This window comes from Ictalurus punctatus, chromosome 11 (assembly GCF_001660625.3).
Source record: "Ictalurus punctatus breed USDA103 chromosome 11, Coco_2.0, whole genome shotgun sequence".
Classification (NCBI taxonomy): domain Eukaryota; kingdom Metazoa; phylum Chordata; class Actinopteri; order Siluriformes; family Ictaluridae; genus Ictalurus; species Ictalurus punctatus.
In genome coordinates, this window is record NC_030426.2 from 12,703,836 (window position 1) to 12,724,849 (window position 21,014).

Below are 21,014 nucleotides of genomic sequence, written 5' to 3' on the forward strand. Positions count from 1 at the left end.
CCACAATCAGATTTAAACACTGATGCTTTTGGTGCAACTAGACCCACCATTCCTCAAGGTACAAGTAAGACATGTGTCAAGACTCTTCTCTGTCCCGGCACTCAAGTAGTGCAATGAACCTGGCTGCCTGATCAGCTGAATCACTGACTGTCTTCACATGATGACTAAAGATATACCTCTCTACCAAACACTTAAATGCACACTGATAAATAAAAATAAATAAATAAAAACCTGATGTGCTGTTTTTCCATCTACAGTGCTGTGAAAAGTATTTACTGATTTCTTGTGTTTTTGTGTATATCTCATGCTAAATTGTTTCAGAAATTAAAATAAAATCTAAAATAAAACAAAGGCAAACTGCGTAAACACAAAATACAGTTCCGTTTCAAAGGGAACTCCACGTTGTGTTTAGCATAACACTATGGGAGTGCCCTCGTGGTGTTATACTAAACGCAACGTCTCGTTCCCTTCTCAGGGAACAGGCTTACATGCGTAACCCAGACATTTTTACATGATAATTTTATTTATCGAAGCAAAAACGTTATCCAATACCAACTGGACCTGTGTGAAAATGTATTTCCCCCCATAGTTACTAATTCCCCAAATCTATGAAACTGCATTCATAATGGAGTACAGCTGGACTAGACTCAACCAGGCCTGATTACTGCAAACCCTGTTCAATCAAATCAACACTTAAATAGAACTTTTTCCACAGAATGAAGTTGGTTAAAAGGTCTTACCCTGTAACACACTATGCTAAAATTGAAAGAAATTCCAGAAATGATGAGGAAGAAGGTCATTGAAATACATCAGTCTGTGAAGGGTTACAAAGCTATTTCAAAGGCTCTGGAACTCTAATGAACCACAGTGTGAGTCATTATCTCCAAATGGAAAAACTCAGCACAGTATTGAACCCTCCCAGAAGTGGCCAACCTTCCAAAATTCCTCCTAGAGCACAGCAATTACTCATCCAACAAGACACAAAAGACCCATGGACAACATGAAACTACAGGCATCTCTTGTATCAATACAAGAGAGTATCAATATTGTATTGATACTTTATTGTATCAATAAAGGTCACTGTTTATGTCTCTACTATCAGAAAAGACAATGGGCAAAAATAGCAAAAATGGACGAGTGGCAAGGTGAAAACCACTGCTAACCCAGAAGAACATTAAGGCTTGTCTGAATTTTGCCAAAATACATTGATCATCCTCAAAACTTTTGGGAGAAAGTTTTGTGGATTGATGAGTCGAAAGTGGAACTGTTTGAAAGACAGGTATCCTGTTACATCTGGCATAAACCAAACATAGAATTCCACAAAAAGAACATCATACCTACAGTCAAGCATGGTGGCAGTGTCATGATGTGTTGAAGCTTTGCTGCTTCACTGCTTCAGGGCCTGGGCAACTTGAAATAATTGAGGGAAACTTGAATTCTGCTCTCTACCAGAAAATCCTAAAGTCTAAATCAGTATGTTTACATGGACAACAAAAATCCACTATTAACCCGATTAAGACAATACTCTGATTAAGAAACTACCCTGTAAACAGCAATTTTTAATTACCTTTATCCAATTAAAGTCATACTCGAAGTAAACACAAGTCGAATTAAGACATATGGAGTACTCCTGTTTTAATCGCATTATCGAGGTGTATTACAGACATGTAATCACCTTAATCACATTATTAACGTCGTGTGAGAGTTTTCACCGCAGTTTGCAACAGGACACGTACACACGGCAGTGCTCAAATGTTTTACGGCAAACAAGAGAGCACGGCTGCATCCCAAACCGCATACCTGCCAACTATAGGCCTATAGCAGGCGAAATACATGTATCTCGGCTACTATACAGTAGGTAAGTACGCGGTTTGGAACGCAGCCCATGGCTTCAAGCAGTCGTCTATTAGCACGTATACCATGACAAATAATTAACCGCACTGGAAGCGTTCGTAAAAATTAAAAATAAAAACACCCAAAACTATATGTACGGTACCATAACGAAGATGAACTGTATGTTAATATGTGAAATTCTGGAGGGAACATCAAACGGCATGGCACGGTGACGTAATGACGTGTGCTGTTAATCTAATTATGTTCTATAACATGTAAAACGGGTACATGAAAGGAGTATTCTAAAAGCGACTCATGTAAACACCTTAATCACATTATTATCTTACTCAGAGTAAGGTCAATAATTAGATTACTGCTGTCCATGTAAACGCACTGAATGACAGGAGTAAATCCTAGGCCTAAAAGCAAGTGAAAGACTGATCTCCAGTTATCGGAAGCATTTGGTTGCAGTTATTGCTGCTAAAGGTGGCACGACCTGATTTTAAGTTTAAGTTAGTTTTTTTTAGTCAATTAGTTTTTCACAATGGTGAGAGGTTTTGGATCTTTTTTTTTAGCTTCAATAAAAAATAATAATAAATACACACTATAATGTGTGTTTACTCAGGTTGCCTTTGTTTTATGATGTATTTGGTTTGAAGATCTAAAACTATTTAGTATGAGATATACACAAAAACAGAAGAAATCAGGATGGGGGCATAAACTTCTTCACAGCTCTGTATACTAACTCATCTCAAACAGGGTTTTAGCTTGATGGTATTCTTAGTCCCTGACCTGTTGACCTAGCATAAGGATGTTTCTTCTGGAGACTGCAATGCACTCTTGTAAAAGCCACAATTGGAAATATAAACATAAAGGCGATGAATACACTGGGTTAAAATGGTATTTAAAATGAATTCTTTTAAAAAATATAAATGTTTAAAAACTAAATAATATATGTCCGAAAAATTAAATATATACAGCCAATATATCCAGAACTATATGGCCAAAAGTATGTGGACACCTGACCAGCACACTCATATCCCATTCCAAAGCCATATTCATTAATGCGTAGCTGGTCACTTCTTTACTGCTACAACAGCTTCCGCTCTTCTGTGAAGTCTTTCCACTAGATTTTGGACTGTGGTCGTGGGGATTTGCTCATTCAGCCACTTGTAAGGTTCAGGCACTGATGTTGGGTGAGAAGACCTCACGCAAAGTCGGTGTTCCAGTTCGTCCTCAGAGCTGTTCAATGGGGTTGAGGTACACTTGAGTTCTTCCACTCCAAACATGACAAACCATGTCTTTATTGTCCTCGTTTTGTGCACAGGGGCATTGTCATGCTGGAACAGGTTTGGGCCCCTAACCTCTTCCTAACCTGGTTGCAGTGAAGGAAAATCTTAAAGTTACAGCATACAAAGACATTGTAGACAATTGTGTGTTCCTTAGGTCCACTTATGGTCGGGTGTCCACATACTTTTGGCCATATAGTGGATGTTAGCTGTATTCTGTAAACTGTATGTAACTGTAAGCTTCGATATATGTAACATTACAAAATATGAAATTGCAAACACCATATACTGATCAGATTGCTTACTTTCCTTAATACTGTAGTTTCCTAACTGTTCAATCTGGTCTGACATCAGAATGGAAGGCCCACATATGGGTGTGATGGTCACATGTCCACATACTTTTGGCCATAGTGTAGCTCTCTGTGCACAGTTTAACTTGTTTGCATTTTAGAGACACCATGGCAGTTAACTGCTAGTTAAGGAAGTGTTTTGCTTCACTGTAATGTTAAAAATACTGTTCAACAAACCCAGACATAAACATTTAATTTAACTACGACATTTAACTTTACAGGGGCAATGCTATAATTTTCCAATCCATGACAATAGGTAAGTATACTGAAGTGTAAATTGTATATAAGCCCTTGCACTCACTGCAGTCACAATGTCAGAACTGAACACCAAAACTTTAAGGATTAAGCAACAGAGATTTTTTTCAGAAGTTATCACAAATAGGCACAAGATGAGATTTCTTTTTTCTTCACTGTGAATGTGTAGTTCAGTTCAGAACTAGGTCACTGTCAGTTCTGAGCCTCAGGCTACAACTCGACAACTCAACTGAGCAAAAGAGTCTCTTTTTTTTTTCTTTTTCTTTTTTTTTTTTTTACAGTTGTGCAGTGACTTTCTCTATCTACTTCCTGCTTCTCCTTCCACATTTTGAGAACATGATACACATGATACTCCAGTGTAGGGAACAAAAGTTGGAGAAGAAAAAAAATGTACAACAGATTACAGTTGGATGGAGAATGAAAAGCAGAAAAAAAATATATATAATCCACACATACACTGTTTGGCCAGATGTTACTAGACCATCACACCCATATGTGGTTCTTCCCCAAACTCTTACTACAACGTTGGGAGCACACAACTGTATAGGATGTCTTTCTATGCTGTAGCATTACAAATCCCTTCACTGGAACTAAGAGGCCCAAAACCTGTTCCGGTATGACACTGGCCCTGTGCACAAAACGAGCTTGATAAACACATGGCTTGCCAATGTTGGTGTCAAAGAACTCGAGTGGCCAGCAACAGAACCCTGTCCTCAACCACACTGAGCACCTTTGGGATGAACTGAAATGTAGATTGCATGCCAGGTCTCCTTACCCAACATCAATGCCTGACTTCACTAATGGTCTTGTGGATGAACGAGAACAAATCCCGACAGCCATGCTCCAAAATCTAGTAGAAAGCCTTCCTAGAAGAGTGGAGCTTATTATAATAGCAAAGGGAGACAGACTCAATATTAATGCCCATGGTGTTGGAAAGGGATGTTCAACAATCACATCTGGCTGTGATGGTGAGGTGACCACTTCCTTTGGCTATATAGTGTATAAGTGTTGTACACTGAGTAAAATTATATCATGTGTAGTGTTTATTGATTAAAGCACATTTGCAATGTCCCATTTGCTGCTTAGTACTGTATAAGTCAGTGTATTTAGGTGCTTAATCATCTTCCCAATGATAACAAGTTATGGCCCATTTCCCAAATACCCTTAGGCACATTTAGACACATTTAAATATACAAAACACTCAATCCCATGGTAAAATACTTGGACAGAAATATGGCAGAACAAACCAAATCTCTTACTACACATACCTTCCTCATGTGCTTCCTTTTACAATATGTATGTACCTGTGAAAAGCAAAAAATATATAAAATATATGGCAACTCAAAGGTACTCAAAGGCAATTAATCAACATTTAAATGTTTTAAATCCCCATGAAACAGCTTGAGAGCTTCAAGGAACTTTACTGACTTACACAAAAGGCAAAAGAGTTCAAGATATGCCACACCCTCGCCGAATCTAAATATTCCTGACAGCAGTTTAGCAAACTAGAACAGCAAAGTGTTTAGCAAGAGCATTTTCTCAACTGTGGAGGTTTTCTCACCACCACCTTCATCCGCACCTTTCAACTTTAACAAAGATCCAAAAGAATGAACTCCAAATATTTTTTCAAGCAAAGAACAGCTGGAAAAGTGTGTGGAAATACACACGGCGAAAAATGCATTGCCGAACCGTTTGCTGCAGACGAGCTGCTAATATAGTGCAATACGCAGCGTGGATAGAGGCAGGACATGTTTGTTTTACAGAGAATTTAATTGGACAAACACAAGACTAGTACAATGAGTCAACAAAACTTTTCTTTTAAATGTAATATTTCCCTAGAAGTGGCAAACTAAAAAAATGAAAACTATCTCCAAAAAGATTTTCGCATTTTCTTTCTAGATATACCATCATACTGTTGTCCATAACATGAAGGGACAGGTGGAAAAAGCTCTGAAACACCAATGTTGATATCTGAGTCACTTTAAGTTCCTATTATTAACTTTTAGTCACCTAATGTAAAACACAATAATTTACTAATATTTGTTTTTGTAGTGAAAATGCTCCTGCAAATTCTTAATATTTTTGTAGTATTTTTTTCCATTTGTAATTTTAAACAGTATGTATCCTAAAAGTGCTAGTGTATACAAGTAGAACAATTTAAAACAGGTGATTATTATTCATGGGATTTGGTTGGATACATAGTGCATTATGTATGTGCTACAAAGTCTGTATGAAGAGATTTTTACAAAGATTTGTGTCACGTAAATATGTAAAACCTAGCTAAATATCAGTGATTGGAAAACATTACTATGGGAAAATAAATAAAAGTGATTGATGCATAGATGTCTTATTATCTTACTGTGCCAGTTTGTTTAATTTATATTTGTTTAATATTAGTTTATTTTATACTTATGTGTCTGTTTTTTTTATATTGCTGCTTTATGTTGTTGTCTGAAGGAAATTGTATTTTAATCTCATTGTTTTGCAGAGCAGTACAGACAATAAAGTCTTCTTATCTTACCTATCTTAAAAAGAAATATTAATATAGCTTCCAATAAAATTAATGATAGCTTCCAATAAAAATTGTGATATTGAGTTTTCTTAGCTTAAGGAAACAGAACTTTGATTTATAAGACATAAGCTCATACGGTGATATTTGTTCTATAGGCTATAGACGATTTAATACTGAATCTTTCAAGAGATAACTGTGATGCTTCTATGCACCAATCACTTTTCACCTCCCTGTCATTGGTGTCTGACATTTCAGCTGGACAGGACAGGAATACATGGCCCAGTTCCAAATTCCCAGAATTTCATATACTGAACTCATTTGCAGAAGATCTAATTTTGCAAAGAGAAACAAAGGGCAGCAAAGATCTGTTTTTAGCCCAGTTCTGTCCTGGTTTAGAAAGTTATTGGGGGCAGCAGGTTAGCTATTAAACTGGTGAACAGGAGCTTGGATGGAGCTGCTTGTTTTAACGTCAGGTGATTTCACCAACCGTCACCCATACAAACGCACAGATGTGTGTGTGTGTGTGTGTGTGTGTGTGTGTGTGTGTGTGTGTGTGTAATTTGAGACTGTGTGTGTGTAATTTGAGTCAGGTGTCTTAAGTGTGGAGCTGAGAGCAGGCAGATGAAGTTGCTTGGGGAAATGCCTTACTGCTGAAACAAACAGAGCAATATTCCAGCATCTGTCTGCCGTACACTCTCACACACATACACACAACCACACCTAGCACTACTTACAAGCGAAATGTACGAAATAAATCACAGTGAGGTGTGCTGTTACAGGAAAATGATCAGTGCCGGGGTGGTGTGATGCAGCCTGACATACTTTTTTCTATTTATTAAACAACCGCACAACGTATGTTTTTTATCCATGTTGTGTAATATCCACGAAAACAAGTTCCTGTTATCACTTACATGTGTTAATGAGTCACATAAACCCAGCTTGTCATGCTACTGAGAAACCGCAAATCTCTCCATCCTGAAGATGGTGGAACATGTAACACGTTACAACTTTAGCTCGGGCTGTTACCAAGCCCTGACACTGGAGACCCCTTCCAAAAATGCTAAACAAACATCTCCTCACAGAAATCTGCACCGTAACAATAATTACACACTTTTTAAAGATCTATTTATGTAGAACACGTATCATACAAGTCACTGTGTAAGCTGTTAGTGTAGAAACAAAAACATTTAAGATTTCATACAGGATATTGCAGAGTTTTTTGTGGTTGTTGCGGCCAAAAATGTTTGATTATGCGGCGACTTTATTAATTTGTAATGAAATTTGCAGAGCTTTTTGTGCTTTTTTGCGGAAAACTAATTGAATTGGCAAAATTACAATCGCATGAAATTGTTTTGCGTAGTGATGTTTGTTGGTAAATGAGACCTTTTAGCTGTACTCATGTTCAACGCACATACAGTAAATTCAAGAGGGCTTTGGCTGAATTATGATGAGCTGTTATGATGTCATATGCTGTGTTGTGATGACATCATATGGTCTGGTAAATGGTCCACTTATATAGCGCTTTTTTAACCTTAGCGGTTCTACAAAGTGCTTTACACTGTTTCTCATTCACAACAATGGTTGCAGAGCTGCCATGCAAGGCGCTGGCTTGCTAACGGGAGCAACTTGGGGTTCAGTGTCTTGCCCAAGGACACTTTGGCAGGTGGAGTCATGTGGGACGGGAATCAAACCCCCAACCCTACGATTAGTGGACAACCAGCTCTACCACCTGAGCCACAGCCGCCGAATTTGACAGTTTCATTGATTTTGCATTCATTTCTGCAATACTGCAAAATCCTGGAGGGACTGATTCGAACAAGTGCACTGATATAAGCTGCAATTACCGTCAGAGCTGTGTAGTTTTACGAAATTAATCATCACTATCCGACCATTCAGATTCGAGAATTCAACAGTGCTTTCTTTTTATTTTATTAATCATCATGCAACAACAAAAACGAGAAAAAATAATCAGGTAAAAAATCCAGTAAGTCGCTTGTTACTGTGAGTAACAGTGTTACTGTGTTACAGTGTTATGATTCCTGTGATACCCCCAAATTGATATGGTTATTTATTTCTATTGATTACATCATCACGTCATACCCTTTCCTCCTACTGAGCAGTAATTTGCAGCCTTAGTTTAAAATAAATACTGTATAATGTTGCATAATAATGGTCATGTGAACATTATTATGCACATCTGTCTCAGAAGATGTGCACAGATGTGTATAGATGTCTAATCCAATTCTACGCTGCTTGACGACAAGCTTTTTTTTCCTGAATCCATTCTAACGCACCAGTAGCTAGATTGCACCGGGATCAAAACCGCCTTCCTTAAACCACACCAAGTGACAATCCCATCATATAATCACGTCGTTTCCCAACAATTCTGCGGGCTTAACAGAGCTTTACCATAAGGCAGCTAATCCAGTCTCATGTAGCTTGCTCGAGTTTATCCGCTTAAAGTGAAGAGAAACAAAGACCAAATCAGTGACAAGGGCACATGCACTCTGACGTTACTGCATGTCCAGCCATTTAACTGAGCTTGGAAACGCTTTGACTGTTATTTGCTTATCTTACATAGGTTCCCTTTTTCTACACACACACACACACACACACACACACACACACACACACACACACACACACACACACACACACATACACACACACACACACACACAGAGAGAGAGAGAGAGAGAGAAAATGAGGCCAGAAATGTTTGATAGCTTCCAGCTGAAGACACAGGGTCTAGCCCAGACAAATTTTAAAGAGGAGAGGATGGAGTGGAGGATGGACACTGACCAACAAGTATTATATTCTGTCTGATGCTGCAAACACTACATCTCTCTCTCTCTCTCCCTCTCTCTCTCACACACGACACTGTCACACACCAGAGAACAAAGTGAATGATGGGAGTCTCTACAACAATTTTGGCACATGCTCTGTACGCCTGGCAGTGTGTGAAGGTTGGAGACCAGAGATATGTACCAGTGACAGAAGAAAGAAGAGGATGCCTGCAGAGGCGTGCCATAGTTCAAACGTTGTTGCTGTGGTTTGGTTCAAACTGCAGATTAAACACTGCTGCAGTGGGTTAAATTCAGACTGCAGATCAAATGACACACATCATTTGCATTTGATTTGCATTTATGTCTGAGGAACTTTATACTGATTGATTGTTGAGCGATATGATAGAGGGGTTGTATTCACTACTTCTTGTTTTGTGTTAGCTTTAAGGCTTGGGGTTATAATGATATTAAATGTTTTGGAATATCAAGGCAAGGCTTTCTAAGTTCAGCCTGTTTGTTTATCTCATGTGTGTGCATGCTTGTGTGAAATACTCTTACTGGGCTCTCTCAGCTCATCAGTCACTATAAATTCCCATTGTTTAATAAAGAGCTCAACTTCCTGTATGAGCGTGCCTGGGTCTGGTCACTAATAAAATATGACGTGCAATAACACACTCTGCCCGTCAGCACTACTGAACTGTAGGTATCTCATAAACTGTACTGTGTACAGTAGAAAAGTAGAGTTCAGAGCTTTATTGTCTATTGTGTTCTAGCCATATACACATATACAACAGAATGAAATAACATTCTCTGTGGCTGTGGTGCAGTATATTAGAAGAAATTGACAACATTGAGGCACAAGATAAACCCCAGACAACATGGAGTGCAAATTAGGCTTGCACTACAGTACACTGCAAACAAGACAAGACACAAGGCAATACTATAATAGCATAATACCACTGCACAACTCGTGTTCCCTGCTTTAATACACTCATTTTAAAGTCAGTGTTTAAAATGTTGTTAATTAGCTGATGAGTTGATTAATATGTGTGAGAGCTGGGAAAAACCTACAATGTGCAGTATAAATAATCCAGGAGAAGAACTGTGAAATGCTGCATTAATGAAGTACAGCATTAGGGCTGTCAAATTCCTTTTTTTTAAAAAGGACTTAAAATTATAATAAATTAGAATAGTATTATGAATGTATTTAAAATTATAATTTGCATATGATCTGCGTACTTCCACAGATAGAACAAACATTTGTAGTAGCTGTGCATGATTTGTGCATGAACCACGGAGGGTGAAAAATGAAATCATCTCTTTCTGAGTGTCACCTTCTTTAATCCAAACTTTAATCTTGTCATGCTAAATATCTGGAGATTATCACTACATTATCATGATTATCATTACATTATTACGGTTGGCTTTGTAATATGTATAAAGTATAAAGCAGCCTGATCATCCTTTAAATGTTGAGATGCATAAAACATTGTGTGTGTGTGTGTGTGTGTGTGTGTGTGTGTGTGTGTGTGTGTGTGTGTGTGTGTGTGTGTGTGTGTGTGTGTGTGTGTGTGTGTGTGTTGGTGCAACAAGCAAGGATTCATAGTTGCTGCTTCTCAGTTCAGCGAAACATGATATCTATGATGTACAATTGATATAAAAAATCTACACACCCCTGTTAAAATGGCAGGTTTTTTGTGCAAAAATGTTTTTTTAAATCAAGATAAAGTCAGAGTTATTTTTAAATAAAGTCAAAGTCAGAACTTTTTTCCACCCTCAATGTGAAATTACAGCATATAAAAAATGAAGTGAAAAATAATCAGAAACATTTTATGGAAAAAAAAAAAAAAGTTACAATACTCTGGTTGTGTAAGTGTGCACACCCATTTATAATTGGGCATGTGTCTGTGTTCAGCATGAAGCAATCATATTCAATCTCATGTTCAAAAGTAATTGTGATACAGCTGTCATCACTGAAATTATTCTGTAAATAAAGACCAGCTGTTTCTGTAGGATTTTCTTGACATCTTCTTCGTTTCATCTGACTCCTGAAGAAATGGTCCGCAAAACGCTTACTAAGCATGCATATTATCTCACTTGTCGAAAGGAATCAATCAGGAGAGCGGTATAAAAGAATTTCAAAAACAACAGATATACCATGGAACACTGTGAAGACCATCATCCACAAATAGAGAAAATGTATAACCACACTGACATCACCAAGAACAGGATGTCCCTCCAAAAAGACAAGACAAAAACTTACCAGGGAGGCTGCCAAGAGACCTACGGCAACACAAGGAGCTGCAAGAATATCTGACAAGTACTGATTACTCTGTGCATGTGACAACAATCTCTCAAATTCTTCACATATCTATTGTAATATCAATTCCAAAAGGTAGAATAATTCCATAATTACACACGGTATGTTTGGTGAAAGAAAAAAAAGCATATCACCAAAAGAACACCATACCTACGATGAAGCATGGTGGTGGCAGCATCATGCTTTGGGGCTGCTTTTCTTCAGAAGGAACTGTGGGTTTTATCAATTTTGAGGGAATTATGAATAGCTACAAATACCAGTCGATTTAAGCGCTAAACCTTCAGGTATCTGCTAGTAAGCTGAGGATGAAATGGAATTTCAGCTTTCAGCACAACAAAAACCCAAAGCATACATCCAAATCAACAAACAAATGGCTTAACAAAAAGAAGATCAATGTTTTTGAATGATCTAGCTAGAACCCAGCCCTGAATCCAACTTAAAATCTGTGGGGTGTCCTGAAGTTGGCTGTGTATAGGATATGCCCTTACAATTTGTCAGCTCTAGAATGTTTTTGCAAGGAAGAGTGGGAAAATATTGCTAAGCCAAGATATGTCATGCTGTTAGACCCTTACCCAAAAAAAGGATTGTGAGAACATGTTTATTATTTAAACACCACACCGTTTTCTAGAATTAAAATTGTCTTGAATTTTCATTACAATTACATATTCAAAGGCATTTGAGTGTTTAAGATTCCATGGTATACCTTAGGTCATCTAATTAAGGCTGGTCCAAACATTTTGGTTATAAATGACCTTTGTAGCTTGATGTGCAAAAATAGTCTGAATAATTGCATGCAATTTCACATTACAAGTATAGTAAATACAAATTTATTTACATAAGTAAATACAAGTCCTGTATTTTTTTTTTAAGTAGAATATTATGGAGTCAGCATTTTAGGATAACACTGACCAAATTTCTTTTAATCGTGTATTTGTTAAAAATAAAACAAACAAACAAAATGTATTTTGATTCTTTGTATTTGCATCTCTTGTCATATAGTGTGTAGTTTAGCTAGCTATCTCTATATCAAATACATAGTGTGCGAGTAAGAATTCAGACACATTTGTCTGCGAAAAGAACGGAAAGTTGTAGTGTAGGGGAATGTCATCTGTCCGGTTTGATGTATGGTTTGGTATGAAGTCATGTTTGTGTACAAGGTGATCCAGGACAAAATAAATAAAATCACAAAAACTGTCATCATATTGGGGTCTCACACATTTTCAACATTGGTTAGGACTATATAATGTAAATCTTTTAGTATGGCTCATATGCAGTACCAGAAGATGCAAATAAATAGTTGTAAGTAATAAACTAGACACAAAGATCAAGAATGACACAAATAAACAAGGAGAATGAAATGGAAAGTGCTGATGCCAAAAAAGAGAACTGCAGAAAAAGACAAAACAACAGCAAAATTGTTGAAGGTTCAGGCTGAGGGCTGTAGAGGCTGGCCAAGTTTCCCCTCGTTGTTGACTGCAGGGTTACAGGCGGGCTGAGGGAGCACACAACTCTCCTACAGCTGGCCTTAATTACACACAACAAGCCTGCTGCTATTGCAATAGGCCTCAGCAAGGCTCACACACACACACACAGACACACACACACACACACACACACACACACACACACACACACACACACACACACACAGCCATTGGAAATCATACATGCATGCACACGTGTGCTTAAAGCTGCTGGATTTACTGACTATCTTATCTGCAAAATCACTGCACCCCAGCACACATACACCCAGCTGCGTACTGTTCCTTACAGAACCGCTTCACTGAGTCATCTAATAACTTCTCTTTTTGCCTTCCTTTTTGAACAATAGCAAGACTTTTAAAAGCAGCGCTGCGAGGGAAAGTACGAAAGTAGCTAACGCATGCTTAAAAAGTCATTAGATGACATTAATTTGCATGTTTGTTGAATTATCATAAGTATTTACATAAAACCTGATAGATGAAGAAGGAAGCAGAAAGTGGAATATAGAATATAATATAAAAGAATAGAAAAGAAAAGCATAGAAAAGAAAAGAGCATAACAGAATAGAATAGATCATATATAATAGACCAGAATAGAATAAAACCAAACATAGCATCGAACAGGACTTTTAAAAGAATAAAACAGAATAGAAAAGAACAGAATAATAGTTTTATCATAATAAAATAGAGAACTTATTACTTAAAAAATAAGTCTTTGTTCATGGCACCACAGACTAAATATTTACATACACTCATAGTCCACTTTAATATGAACACGTGTACACCTGTCCATTTATGCAGTTATCCAATCAGCCAATCATGTAGCAGCAGTGCAATGCATAACATCATACAGTAAGAAAATACTATAATGATCAAGAATGCATAAGAAATGAAGTGATATTGATGGTTATGTGTGATTAGGAACAATGGTGTTCAGTGACTGTTCATTACGAAACAATAGAGATCAGTTGATGGGAAACAGTAGAGATCAGTGATTAGTTAATGGGAAACAGTGGAGATCAGTGATTGGTTGATGGGAAACAGTGGAGATTAGTGATTGGTTGATGGGAAACAGTGGAGATCAGTGATTGGTTGATGGGAAACAGTGGAGATCATTGATTAGTTGATGGGAAACAGTGCAGATCAGTGATTAGTTAATGGGAAACAGTGCAGATCAGTGATTGGTTGATGGGAAACAGTGGAGATCAGTGATTGGTTGATGGGAAACAGTGGAGATCAGTGATTGGTTGATGGGAAACAGTGGAGATCATTGATTAGTTGATGGGAAACAGTGCAGATCAGTGAATAGTTAATGGGAAACAGTGCAGATCAGTGATTGATTGATGGGAAACAGTGGAGATCATTAATTAGTTGATGGGAAACAGTGGAAATCAGTGATTGGTTGATGGGAAACAGTGGAGATTAGTGATTGGTTGATGGGAAACAGTGGAGATCATTGATTAGTTGATGGGAAACAGTGCAGATCAGTGATTAGTTAATGGGAAACAGTGCAGATCAGTGATTGGTTGATGGGAAACAGTGGAGATCAGTGATTGGTTGATGGGAAACAGTGGAGATCAGTGATTGGTTGATGGGAAACAGTGGAGATCAGTGATTGGTTGATGGGAAACAGTGGAGATCATTGATTAGTTGATGGGAAACAGTGCAGATCAGTGAATAGTTAATGGGAAACAGTGCAGATCAGTGATTGATTGATGGGAAACAGTGGAGATCATTAATTAGTTGATGGGAAACAGTGGAAATCAGTGATTGGTTGATGGGAAACAGTGGAGATCAGTGATTGGTTGATGGGAAACAGTGGAGATCATTGATTAGTTGATGGGAAACAGTGCAGATCAGTGATTAGTTAATGGGAAACAGTGCAGATCAGTGATTGGTTGATGGGAAACAGTAGAGATCAGTGATTGGTTGATGGGAAACAGTGGAGATCAGTGATTGGTTGATGGGAAACAGTGGAGATCATTGATTAGTTGATGGGAAACAGTGCAGATCAGTGAATAGTTAATGGGAAACAGTGCAGATCAGTGATTGATTGATGGGAAACAGTGGAGATCATTAATTAGTTGATGGGAAACAGTGGAAATCAGTGATTGATTGATGGGAAACAGTGGAGATCAGTGATTGATTGACGGGAAACAGTGGAGATCAGTGATTAGTTAATGGGAAACAGTGGAGATCAGTGATTGGTTGATGGGAAACAGTGGAGATTAGTGATTGGTTGATGGGAAACAGTGAAGATCAGTGATTGGTTGATGGGAAACAGTGGAGATCATTGATTAGTTGATGGGAAACAGTGCAGATCAGTGATTAGTTAATGGGAAACAGTCCAGATCAGTGATTGATTGATGGGAAACAGTGGAGATCAGTGATTGGTTGATGGGAAACAGTGGAGATTAGTGATTGATTGATGGGAAACAGTGGAGATCAGTGATTGGTTGATGGGAAACAGTGGAGATTAGTGATTGATTGATGGGAAACAGTGGAGATCAGTGATTGGTTGATGGGAAACAGTGGAGATTAGTGATTGGTTGATGGGAACATCCTGTAAGTTACCGCAATGGCAACTCAGTAAGGCTTTACACAATGGTGGTAAGTCAATCAAACCTGCTCTCTCTCAATTCATATAACCAGCAACTGGAAAGAAGCATCGAGTGCAAGACAGTCACAAATGCTGCTCAGAAAGTTGTTAGATTTGTTGCTTGGCTTTGTTTTTCCAAAGTCAAAGTCACTAATTCTGCAAGACTGATTAAAAGCTGAATCTGTGCATGTGGCTGTCTCATTCACAGACAAGAGCTTGCAATTTATTAGTACAATCCTTCATACAAAGCTGTGTGAGCTGCTGAGGGCCAGGAATCCATCACTGGCTGAATGGCACTGAGCAGAGTATTGCTTATAGATTAAATATGCAGAAGCAGCAGCTCACATGCAAAGTGATGTGCTCCAGTTGTTCTGTTTTTAGCTAACAGCTTTGATGAGGCACTTCTTTGACAGCGAGGGAAACAGGAAAGAGAGCCTGTTCAATTAACGGTTCCATTTTTGTTCAAATGAAGTGGAGATAAAATCCTTAGGCCTGTGAATATGGTACAGCTTAGAAACTTGTCTAGTACTATGCAGGTGGAAGGGCGTCTGTATCCAGCGGCAAAAAATCGGAGAGCTCTAAAATTCTCCAGAAGCTATTTCTGCTCTGATAACAACAGCACAGACAGTGGGTGCAGCACAGAGACAACAGAGGAGAAAAAATAGTCTGAAATGAATAGCAAAGGAAACCCCCACATATACACACGCTGAATAAATACAGCGACACACAAATGCACCACATTATTTACTTACAAATCTGACCACATGTGTGCAGTGAAAAAGCATGCTCACAAAGCATCTCTAAGGCTGGGTAACATGAGGGTACGTGAAAATTAGTAGCTCAATGGTTAAGATGTCGGACTACTGATTAGAAAATCGTGAGTTCAAATCCCAGCACTCTCAAATAAAATCTTAATTATGTTGATGCGGTCAGTCCTATATTTGAAGGATACATCACGATGCATATTGTGTATCATAGAAATGTCATTAAATATAGTGATAAGATACTTTTGTCATATCACGACAGCTAATCACAACATCTCCAAAGTCTCATCCACACACAAGAAATGCACCAAATATTCAACTGAATATATTCAGCTGAAACTAAGATTCTAGAGCTACACTCAATGGCCAAATGTTTGTGGACACCTGACCATAACACTCATATGTACTTTTTGAACATCCCATTCCAGAATTAGTCCTCCCTTTGCTATTATAATAACCTCCACTCTTCTGGGAAGGTTTTCCACTAGATTTTGGAGTGTTGTTATGGGGTTTTACTCATTCAGCCACAAGAGCATTAGTGAGGTCAGACACTGATGTCAAGCAAGGAGGCTTGGGGTGCAGTCAGTGTTACAGTTTATCCCAAAGCTGTTCAGTGTGGTTGAGGTCAGTGCTCTGTGTAGGCCACTTGAGTTCTTCCACACACCAACCTTGGCAAACCATGTCTTCATGGAGCTCACTTTGTGCATTGGGAGGTATGGGGAAGGCCCATATATGGGTGTGATGGTCAGGTTTCTACAAACATTTGGCCATATAGTGTATTTTGCACATGCACAAATGTGATTGGCTGCCTTGGTGAGTTAATTTTACATGTTCAATGAAAAAGTCGATTTACACTGGATAAAGACACTTTCAATGGAATCAAAGCATATTTCCAAAGGCACTGGCCAATTCATCTAAAAAACGTATTTACGTTCAGAAGAATAAAGCAGTTCTCTTGCTTTTGAAATGACATTTTTGTATTCATCATACATTATTAAATGTTCCGTTCTGCCTTTGTGTTGGACTTGTACTTTGTGTTGCTTGGTGACTTTTATTTCCATGGATATGGCTATAGCATTAACAAAGATTTATTTACAGTCCCTGTAGCCATCCCTAGAGCTTGTTGGTATTTAAACTATATACTGATTTAAATTATCCACCATGGGTGCACAATACACCAATGAACAGGCTGTGGACAGGACAATAGAACCACCATGTGGGTGCAAGCCTATGGTTGCCATCTACGTAAGAAACTGGAGCTGTGTTCCTGATTGCTGCAGTGCTTTCACTTTCTGTACAAAGTTCAGAACGCTGCTTCAGTCAGTAGTGACAGTTACTGTGCAAGTGCAAGTGCACATTCAAAATGAAATTCACCTCTTTAATCGATTATTTTTAATATATCAAATATTAGGTCAGCCAGAACAAGAATAGAAGGTGACTCCTAATGCAGGGTCTACTCACGCTACACACACTGTGATAAACATCTATGGCAACACTGTTATTCTTATTCAACATCCAAACAGGGACAAAGAAAGCAGTGATAATGAATGTCTTACTGAATAGTTTAAATTAAGAATGACCAATTCATTGTAGGCTTATCATACAGTTTCACTTAAAAGAAACTAAATTGAAAGAAGTAAAATTGCTCTCCTTTTTACAATGATACAAAAACAAAAACAAAAAAGCAAATCGCTGGAAATAATTTTTTTTAAAAATCCTTCTACTTGGAATTTGTTATTTGGTGTTCGATATTACGCCCAGTGATTCCTAAAATATCCTTTCAGCCAAAAGTTTTCATTTCAATGCATTACTATTATAAATACATGTAAGCACAAAATATAGGAAAGTAAGATTAACAACAACCCACACACACCCACAGAACACCGCTAAGCCTATAACAATTATAAAATCTTTTCTGATTAATTGACATGTACATAATTATAATTATAAATATAAATTTACAGAATATGAATAATATAAATTATTATAATTATAATTAACAAAACTGTCTCTTTAAACCTTATGCAAAGCAGCTATTTATCCACACTGAACATATATTTAAGCACTTTAATATTACTGGCTGCCTTTCAGATGAAAAAAAAAAAGTTAAAGGGAAGACAGGAGGCCATAATTTAAATATGTAAACCAATTATTAAGATGCAAAAAAAGGAACAGTATACACTGTGCTATAAGAGAAATTCTGCAAATGAATAACAAAAACAGGCCATATCTTTGCCTTTTGTTTTTTAGTAATAGTGACTAAACAACACGTTTCATGAGAAACGAGAAATAACAAAATATATAGCAATTTGATTATATTATTATGTTGTTCGCTGAAGCATTTATTCTTGACTACGTAAATCATATGACTACAGAAATAATGGTTAATAAAGATCAGCTCAAATAATTACGATTGTATAATAATTGTGGCAGGTCTATCCACTGCAACGTTTCCTAATGTTCATCCACATAGACCCATAGACAAACACATAAATCAGCACACTTAAAAAACTCTAACACACACACACACACACACACCTCCCTCTTTCCCTTGGCTTACTTGAACTGCTGGTGTTCTCTGGAGGAGCGAATCTTGGACGAGAACCGCTCAGCTAGTTTCTCCAGGCTACGGGAATACTCCAGCTGAATCTCAGCTTTGCGGCGGAAAAACTCCTGCAGGTCCTGCAGCAGCTGGATCCGAGATTCCGACTGTTGCTCCAGACACTTAAACTGCTCCACCAGCTGATTACGGATCTCTAACACAGAGACAAACACAAGACCACGTTAGAAAGCATGAACTCCTGAAAATGAACTAAATGGTTGTACGTGTAACCTTTACAAGCTTGCAAATGAAAAAGAAAAATCTTTTCCATGGGGCAAAAAATATATACTTTTTATTACTGCAGGGGTGGACAAATCACTTTTCTGTGTCTGGGCTATTATTTTTTTAAATTTTCTTTACCAGACTTAAATAATGCTCTTACTTAACAGTCAAGACATTTTTTTTAATGAGGTCACAAACGTGTTGTGCTACATCAAAAACTGCCTCAGGAGATGATAAAGAACATGACTATACTGTCATCCCAACACCAGGAATTCATAATCTTACAGTTTCTCTTTGTTTTTATTAATGCACTAACTTGCCATACTACATTATGTTAGATATGAATTTTATATCCAATCAGTTAGATTTCCAGGCAATCAAAACATGGGACTGGGCAGTGCACATGCAATTTTACTTACTCAAAAATAATAAATAATATTTTAAAAATTTATGCTACACAGAGTTGCAGGGAGTCTATCCCAGGGAATCCCAAGCTTATCCCAAGGTGGGGTACACCCTGGCACAATCATACACCCATTCACATACTACAGACAATCTGGAAACACCAAGCAGCCGACAACGCATGTCTTTGGACTCAGGGACGAAGCCGGAGTACCCAGAGGAAACCCCCAATGCACGGGGAGAACATGCAAACTCCACGCACACAGCGCAGAGGCAGAATCGAACCCCCAACCCTGGAGGCGCGAGGCAAACGTGCTAATCACTAACCGTGCCCCCACTGTGTCTACACATCTATGGTGGAATCATCATATAGTGGAATGTATAGCATTCCTATGTCCCGAGAACACTTTTTTTTTAAATGCTTGGCATGATGTGTGTTCTTGCTGAGAAAAATGTAACACTAGCAATGTCCTTTGGCAGCAGCTGTCCAACATGTGGTACTTTTCAAATTATTATCTACTGGCTGAAAGAATACAGACTATAGTCTGTTAACTATTAATTGCCATCAGTTGCTGATTGTGCTAATTTTTTTTTTATTTTAACAGCTGAAAGCCACTACACTACACTGCTGCATATCACTAATGATTTCTATTAAATGCTTGATGGTTAAACAGTGTTCCATTCCTTCTCCACAGTCATGTGATTATGAAAAACACTTTCAATCAATCTGAAAATAAACATGTTAAAAATGTTCAAAAAAAAAAAAGAAGAAGAAGAAGAAAAGAAAGAAAGAAAGAAAAGTTACACGATTAGCATGATAGCACGTATTTGTATCACATAGGAAAGCATGACACAAAAAAGAAATTACACAGTGTTTGCAGCTCTCAGCAGGAGTTTCTTCAGCTTGGGTCAATGCACTGTGTTTTAATTAAAACCCAACAACAAGTCTCACCAGTGTAAAACAGCTGGAGCTATTGCACTTAAATGAATAATTTTAATGAAACAGTTCCAAACTTTGAACATTTCTGAGCTCCACTTATCTCTGGCTTCCTGTATGATTATAGCTTGGAGGTAGTGAAGCAAGTAGAGTGCATTCCTCTATGAAAATGGTGCACACACCTCTTTCAAATTATGCATTGAATCCATATTTCAAATGGATTTAAAACCTTTTTTATAGGCGCTATGTTTTAGATAAACTTATGAACAAGACTGTCAAGAGATTTCTCCCAGTCGTAGTGTAGACTACTATTATTTTCACGGCTGTTTTTAAAGGTTTGGTGTATAAAGTCTGTAAATGTAAAGCTTAAGAGTTATAATGCTTTATACAGGCATAACAAAATAGAAGTTAGTCGTTTGTGTGACCTTTTAAATGAATTCCTTAAAGTTTCTGTGTCACAACAGAGCTCTTGTCACAACAAAACTACAGCATGTTACAACAAAGAGAGCAGGGTTTTTAATGAATCATTTATGATTGTTCTCTAGGCTGGTCAAGCACTGTCCTGGACGTCACACAAATAAATATTAGCCTGCAATGTTTGTTTGTTTATTTATTCATCTATTTATTTATTTCTGCTGGGTGTTGTAAATTCATCAAGCCAT

At 37.7% G+C, this 21,014-nt stretch overlaps 1 protein-coding gene across 2 annotated transcripts in view; it reads right to left on the reverse strand.

The window, feature by feature from the left end:
* The window catches only part of srgap3 (SLIT-ROBO Rho GTPase activating protein 3), a 140,076-nt gene that overhangs the window by 74,158 nt on the left and 44,904 nt on the right, over positions 1-21,014 (reverse strand). For both annotated transcript variants that reach the window (XM_047158559.2, XM_017480461.3), the window contains exon 2: positions 18,750-18,945. In XM_047158559.2, coding sequence (XP_047014515.1) covers positions 18,750-18,945 — 196 coding nt within the window. The remainder of the gene's footprint in view (positions 1-18,749; positions 18,946-21,014) is intronic.